Source organism: Heloderma suspectum, chromosome 2 (genome assembly GCF_057233095.1).
Source record: "Heloderma suspectum isolate Gila_16-S chromosome 2, 16-S_ref, whole genome shotgun sequence".
Lineage (NCBI taxonomy): Eukaryota > Metazoa > Chordata > Lepidosauria > Squamata > Helodermatidae > Heloderma > Heloderma suspectum.
Genome location: NC_139459.1, coordinates 80,323,169 through 80,331,247, shown reverse-complemented (window position 1 = coordinate 80,331,247; position 8,079 = coordinate 80,323,169). Strand labels below are relative to the sequence as shown.

The window sequence follows — 8,079 nt, the reverse complement described above, 5'->3', positions numbered from 1 at the left end:
AGAGAACCTTTTCCCACATGTTTTCTGGGTCTTCCACATGCTTTTTGGAAAAATCCAAATGGGATTTTGATACGGGGCATTTTCAGCAATGGGTTTCTACTCACAACTCTTCCATAAAGTCTAGCTTTGTGGAGCATCCGGGTGATGGCTGTCCCATGGACTGTTTCTCCCATCTCAGCTGTGGATCTCCCCAGCTCCTTCAGAGTTACCATTGGACTCTTGGTTGCTTCTCTGACTAATGCCCTCCGTACCCAGTCACTGAATTTTGGTGGATGGCCTTCTCTAGGCAGAGTCGTGGTTGTGCAATATTCTTTCCATTTTGTAATCATGGATTTTACAGTGCTCCAGGGAATGTTCATAGTTTGGGATATATATATTTTTATAACCCAACCTTGATTAATGCTTCACCAGAACTTGTTTTGAAAGCTGCTTGGTCTTCATGATGCTGTTTGTTTAGATATGTTCCCCAATAAACTCTGGAGCCTTTCAGAAACAGGTGTATTTAATCTGAGATCATGTGACACTTGAATTGCACACAGGTGGACTCCCAACTGCTTATGTGACTTCTGAAGGCAGTTGGTTGCACCAGGGGATATTTAGGGGTGACAAAGCAAAGGGGGTGAATACTTGCGCAATCCAGACTTTTCAGTTTTTTTATTTGTAAATCATATGTAGATTTTTTTTCTACACTTCAACATTATGGACTATTTTGTGTAGATAAGTGGCAAGAAATCCTAATTAAATCAATTGTAATTCCAGGTTGTAACACAACAAAATGTGGAAATGTCAAGGAATGTGTGTGAATACTTATGCAAAGCACTGTATAGCCAAATGAGAAAAACTGCTTAGATTTGATAGAAGACAATGAGATGGTCAGTTGAGTAGCCTTTTCTACCCCGGAGAAGTGAAGAAATTCCTACTAGACAGTGCAGAAGATTGTCAATACTGATAAAATAAAGCTGATTTTAATATTTTCCCTTTTGCTAATGGCTTTATGTATTATCCTTGCTATTTGACAAGAGTTTGAGATTGAAGTTCCCAAAGCTGTACTTTGATTTCACCATTTGCCTGATAACATTTTCATGAAATTCAGTATTACCGTACAGTTATTAATATCCCATGTTTTCTTTCCTAATGAAAAATCTGTGTTCTCATTTCAGTGCTTTTGTGAGAAGACAAGCGAGGTTTAGCCCTATTGTCCAATAGCTTGTCATGTGGTGGTATCAAAAACAAATCATATATATTGGTTTGTCCTTTGCTTCTAGGAGTACATAGGATTGCAGCTACATTAAACTGTTGTTAGCAGTCACTGACATAGCAGGATTGTACATCTTTACAAATTAGTTTTGGATGCATGTCTGTAGGGGGGATATGATAGTGTGCTAAACTGTATATATCTTCATTGATTAAACCAACAACTAGGAGGAACAAGTGTGTGTGTGTTTTAACTTATAAAACTTCTCAGATCAGTTTAACTGCCTAAATATTAACAATGTTTAAAATGTATACCAAAAAGATGGAAGACTCAAATACAAAGCTTATCAGTTCACGTGAAGCCCATAATAGAGGGGGCGGGGGGCTCTTTGATTTTCATCCGTGTGTTCTTTTCCCTTTCTCCTTTACTTGGGTTTATGCCCCATATTCACCACCGTATCCTTTTCTTTTTTGCAAGCAGCATTCATTTTTAGTATAACTTGTGCGAACAAGCTATTTCTGCATTGTGCTCCTTGCTTTCCACTTCCCCCACCCAAGTTATTTAACAAGTCTAATTCCGATTGTAAAGGCCATAAATTAACTAAACGTGCCTGGAAGTTAGCATAAACACTCCAAAGATCTGCTGGACCATGGAGAAAATAAGCACAACAGAGAAGGGAATCCTCTACAGTTGTGTTACAAGGAATGTTAATCAGTGTCCTGCTCTGGTCACAAAAAGCCCTCCCTACCCCCATCAACCAATTCCTGGCATTTTTGTGAGATAAAAGATATTTGCCTTTGTCTTCTGAGGAGAACCAAATGGTGACTTATTTATTTTTAGTTGCGGGTGGCAGGGAGAAAAAATTATGTACTGTAACCTTATTTTTGTTTTAGGTCTCAGTGAAAAATGGCTGCTGGTTGTGAAGAAGCAATGTTCATCACTTTGGCCAAGGGCTTTCTTGTTTCTCTGGCAGTATTTGATAGCACAGTGTAATAAACTTATCCAGTGTGATAAACCTGCCCATCAGCGAAAAAAATGATTCTTGGTGAACACCAATGGTTATATGGTCACTTTTAGATTGCATAATGTGGGAAATTGGCAAACGAAAAGGGTACAGGCCTTTGCACCCAAATATAAATTATTTTTTATGAAGTTATTGCTGTAACTTCTAAAGTGTGTGCAGCTGTTGTCTTTCTAAACAGGATTAATACCAGAGGATGCAACAAAGCTGTTGCCTTTAAGCTGAAAATTAGGTTACATTTTTTTGTATATTCTGAGAAGGGGGCCATCCAAAAATATTCAGGGAACTGAATGTTTAGATGAACCAATATTCAGATGAACCAATATTCAATCTGTCTACCTCCTGCTATGCGAATTGGCTATTTCCCCTATATATTCAGCAAATTACGCTTCAGCCAATGTCTTATTTTCCATTTTCTGAATGGCATCTTTCCGTTAAGATAACACAGATATTTTAAATATGTAAAAGTTTAAATGCTTGTAAGCCACTCGAGGAGCATTTTTGGCTGAGGAGAGGGGTAAAAATACTGTAGGCTGTCTGGGTGGAGTGGAGTATTCTCACATGTTTTTAATATGTGAGAATACTCAAGCTAGGCAAAAAGAAATCTCATAAAGGTGCATAATTGAATCTCACACACATGCTCACACACTGAAAAGGTAGCATGCTGTTAAAGCTTGCCATCAGCAAAATAGATAAAAGATATTTTTGCTCATATGTTTATTTTTTTACCTGTTTCTTACGTTGTTACTAAGATGTCGTACCAGCCACATTTTGCTTCTAGTCTGTAAAACAAGGAATAAGATATCTGTCTGTTGCAGAATGAGAGGATTGTGTGTAAGAGAGTCATACATACATTCATGCATGTCTGTTTAGTTTTCTGCCTTCGCAACGTCTGTTACAAAGAATTATCTATTGGAGAGGATGTTGCTTTTATTAGTTTTGAAAATCATCTCTAAATAAAATAGGATTTGCCCCATTCCTGTTTCAATGTTATGAACTTACTGCATTTCACCAAACATACGCTGTGTTTTTCCTCCAATTAATTTTTGAGTTGAGTGAAAATTCCCCACCATATTTGCAGGCAGCAAATACTCAGGCAACAGAATTCTCCAACAGGTTTTTTGGGGTGGGAGGAGAAATTTTTAGAAAATTTCTCACAAAATTCTCTTTTCTGGAGGACTGGAACAAGCGGGGGCCAAGCCCACAGTTTCCTTCAACAATATTAAAATAATATTGAACAAGACCAAAACAGGATCCACTATTGTACATGAAATTCTCCAGTCTATTCATAGACTGGAAAGGGGGTGGGGGGATACACTGCTGAATATTCTCCAGGGTCTGAAATTCTCAGTTGAGCGGGAGTCTGAAACAGAAAATTCTCATAATCCTTTTCTGAGAAATTGCAACCCCAGCTCTATTTTTTTAATCCATCAATGGTAGGGTTTTGTGAGAAGAGTATAGTGTTTTTTATTTGTTTTGTGACTGGTTTTCTTTAACCTTGAATATCCATTCTCCAGCTGGCCAAAACATCTTGAATCCAATTTTTAATTTCTTCTCTGCACTATCACTAGCCCTGGAACATGAATCTAGATTTAATAAAAACAAGCAAACTAATAGCCATCTTCCTCTACTACTTATGATGCACTACTTATGGGAGCAGTACTACCTCCTTCCATTATGTGGAAATATGACATTATGCCATGTAACTAGATAATAAAGCACTGAGAGGAGAGAGATGTTTTCCCCGCGTGAAAAGTAGAATGGCGAGATCCAGACTTAGTAGTACTTAAAGTAAACCTACTGAAACCAATGGGGCTGAAATTAGTCCTTGTCTCAGTGATTTCAATGGACCCACTCTATGGTTAAATCTGGAACCAACCCACTATCTGTCTGGAAAGGGTATAACAATCAAACTAGACTGACAGAGTAAGTTGTTCTTATGCCTTTTTCCAATCAGGGCAAATAGCAGCTTTAAGGAGTAGTTTTCAGCAGGAAAGTATTACAGGGGGGAAAGGGTTAAACATCACTCCCTCTGTCCCAAACCAAATTGGGAGCATTCAAAGCTGCTTTTTGTAAAGAAAAGGGCTTTGTGCCTTCTAGTTATAACTCCCATGTCACACACAGTTTGACGCTAAATTAAACTAGCAACTCCCAGCATCCCTAGCCAATGGCCATGCTGGTTGGGGCAGTTGTTGGAGTCCAACGACATCTGGAGGGCCACAGTTTCCCCACCCTTGACCTAAATAATTGTATGTATTTATTTAAAACATGTGTAGGCTGCTTTTCAGGTCAGAGTTCTAAGGCTTACAACACATGTGAACCATATCATCACAACTTCAATAATACAACGCAATTTCAAACCACAAATTACAAAAACCCAAAAGTCCAAAACCACAAACCCTGTGATGCCAGTCTTTGGGCGAGTGGGAAAGATATTTCACGATAGAACACTTCAACTGGATTTGCAATAAAGAAGGGCTGCCACACTTACTAGTTTCCTGGGTAACATCTGAAGCATTTGTGAACTAAGTCCCCCTTTTAAAACATGTTTAGAGGATTTGAGGGGGTGCGTGGGAAGGATGTCATATTCCATATTTATTCATTCATCTTCATAAATATATATTTTTAAAAAACAGTCTAAACTGTTTTTTCTCTTGTTCCATTTTTGTTATCATACTATTGTAATGGCTATTAAACTACAGCATTTGTATCTTATCTTTGTCAGTTAATGTATCTAATTCCACCATTCCCGGAGGGAATAAACCTGAAACTAAAGCCTGCAATATATTATAGAATCAAAAACGCTTATGCAGAACAAACAGAGGATTTAGCTTAGATAAACAGCAGAGAGCCGTATGTCTTTTATGTCCAGAGCTCAGAACTGGAAGAAGAAAATGACTATAAATCATTCTGACGAAACAACATAACATAAATGTATGTTTATTTAAAACTCTATACGATCATTTATCTGGGCTATTGCTCAGTTTCAGAAAGTACTGTGCTATGATGAGGCAATGGGGCAAGTAGTGACTGAGACACAATCAAGATATTTGGTCTTACAGCAAAACTTGCTTATGAAAAATGCCTGAGCAGGTCCAACATAGCTGTAACCAGCGGATCAAGCATTGGGATAATGCAACAATAACCAAATAAAACAAAATACGTTAAATTTTCTTGCTGTTTCTTTTCAATATATCACAGTTCCTTGTAATGTGGATACTGTTTTGAAACCAAAGGAATGGCAATATATGTCCCACAAATTTCGAGTATGAGACATTGTTTTCTAAAGCTAGAATTTTTGGTATATAATTTTTTAAGAGAACTTTTTAATGGGCAATGCTGAGAGTAGGTTTCTTTAAAAAAAATAACCTATTTATTATGCCTTTATATTTATGTATATATTAGATTTATACCCTTCATGGTTGACTGGGGACTTGAACCTCTCTTTCCCTGGCCCTAATCCAGTATTGTAACCACTACACCACAGTGTTTCTCATTCCTATAGTGTTTTTAATTTGAAAGATGAGCAGTCTACAGCAGCCATCCCCAACCATGGCCATGCTGCCTGGGAATGATGGAAGCTGTAGTCCAACACATCTGGAGGGTACCAAGTTGGAGAAGGCTAGTCTGCCCTCTGAGTCTCACAAAATCCTGCAAAATAGGTCAGTAGCATTACTGCTTTACAGATGCATTGCTGAGGCAGGAAGATAGCTTTGTCCAATGTCATATAAGAAATTCATGGCAGGGGTGGAATTTGAACCTCCTTTTCAGGCCCAAGTTCAACTTTCTAGCCACCAGTATATATGGCTACTTTTTGTTTCATCTATTGGGGGTTCTGTAAGAATATTCACACAAGCCTTTTTCTTTGCCAGCTGTAATCATGTCAATCTATTATTTTATACCTTCACTTATATACAAAAAGAAAGGCCAATGAAAAGCTTCATCTTGTTCAGTCTGAAGGTGTGGACAATGTCTGTCATGGTTGATACAAGCTGCCAGAGGAGAGTTGCCAGATAGGTGGTGCTGGTCATAGATTCTTACTTGCAGGAGGGTTGGGTCCCAGTTTCATTCAAGGAAGTAGTTGCAAGACCTTAATCATCTTTGGATCCCACCATCCTTGATGAACTATTGGACAGTTTTCAGTCTTTCTTTCTTGGGTAAGGTCCCAGAGCAGGTGATGGCAACTCAACTCCAGGCTTTCTTGGATGAAGCTGAGTATTTGGAACTTTCCCAATTTGGGTTCAGGCCTGCTTTGGGGATGGAAATAGCTTGAATTTCCCATGCCAGGAGTGGGGCAGGAGGCATGTGTTCCTCTTAGTTCTGCTGGGCCTTTCAGCAGCATTTGATACCGCTGACCATGGTAAATGTCTGAAATGTTTGGCTGGCATGGGGCTTGGGGGCACTACGTTTTGGTAGTCCCAGTCCTATCTGGTTGAACAGTCCCAGAAAGTGGTGCTGAGGGATTATTTCTTTCTTATGGAGTGCCTCGGGGCTCTCTGTTACCTACATGAACCTGCTGGGAGAGGTTATCTGGGGTTTTGGAGTTGGGTCTCATCAATATGCAGCTGATACCCACTTCTATCTCCTGTTCAACATAAGCCAAGGAGGCTGGGGAAGTTCTGAACTGTTGCCTGGATGCAATGATGGATTGGATGTGAACTAACAAGATGAAGCTCAAGGCACTATTGTTTAGGAGATGAGCTAATCCAGGATTGGAAGTATAGGCTTTTCTGAATGGGGCTGCACTCCCACTGAAGGATCAGGTTTGCAGCTTCGGAGTGCTCCTGGCTCCAGCATTGCTCCTGGATGATCTGGTGGCTGCTCTAGCCAGGTGTGCTTTTGCCCACCTTCAGCTGGTGCACCAGCAGCACCCTTTAACTGGAAGAGGAAGATCTGGCCACAGTGATACATGCCTTAGTCACCTTCTAATTAGATGAGTGCAGTGTGCCCTTCAGAAGCGTTTGGAAACTGCCAAATACATTTTGCTGCCTGGGGCAAAGGACAAGATGGTGCCCTTCCCATTCCAGGTACACAAACTGATGGGAATAGCAGTTAAATCTTATTTCAGCACTGGCAAAGGACAGTGAACCGGAGAGCAGCAGGCTCAGGGGATGCAGAGCGGGCACAGCTCTGTCCTCTAACGACTCACTCTGCTTTCCACCTCCCAGAATGTGCTGCCTGCTTCACTCTGCCTAATGGTAGGGCCATCTCTGTTTTTGAGACCACATTACATCAGTCTTAAGTCAACTGCACTGGCTTACAGTTTGTTTTCCGGGCACAATTCAAGGTACTAATTGTCACCTATAAAGGCATAAATGGCCTAGGATCAGGATATCTGGAAGACAGCCCTCTCATATGAACTAGCCTATAGGCTGAAATCATCTTCAGAAGTCCTGTTGTATGTCCCACCAAAAGAAATTTGATTCATGGGAACTCAAGACAGGGCCTTCTGTGCAGCAGCACCTTAGATGTGGCATTTCCCTCCCAAAGAAGCAGGTAGTGGTGGTGGTGGGGAATTCTAAAAAAAAAAAAAGTTGTTTTTAACTGAAAGTTTTAACTCTACTCTTCTTTATTTTTAGGTCTCTGGGTTTTGTTGAACTGTTTCATTTGTGGGCCCTTGTTAGGGCCAAAAAGCTGTGTGTGTGTGTGTGTATGTGTGTGTGTGTGTGTATTCAATAAAATAAATACATTAGTTCTAGAAGGTCAAGGCACTGATGGCAGGATGGTTTTAGATAAGAGTTTTTATGCATTTCTATCCTGTAATTTGTTTTTCAATAGGCGGTGGTTTTGTATTGCTACAAGTGAGGCAATCTGGTACAGTCAAGGAAAAGCACCATTAACTTCAGCCTTGTATTTCTGCAAT

At 39.8% G+C, this 8,079-nt stretch overlaps 1 protein-coding gene across 7 annotated transcripts in view; it reads left to right on the top strand.

Annotated features, from left to right (window-relative positions):
• Nucleotides 1-8,079, top strand: part of CEP120 (centrosomal protein 120) — a 156,424-nt gene that overhangs the window by 52,216 nt on the left and 96,129 nt on the right. For 3 of the 7 annotated variants that reach the window (XM_084833963.1, XM_084833964.1, XM_084833957.1), the window contains exon 21: nucleotides 2,089-3,191. The exons of the other annotated variants lie outside the window; for them this stretch is intronic. In XM_084833963.1, coding sequence (XP_084690089.1) covers nucleotides 2,089-2,234 — 146 coding nt within the window. In that variant the 3' untranslated portion in view covers nucleotides 2,235-3,191. Of the gene's footprint in view, nucleotides 1-2,088; nucleotides 3,192-8,079 lie in introns of those variants that run through there. 7 annotated transcript variants of the gene reach the window in all.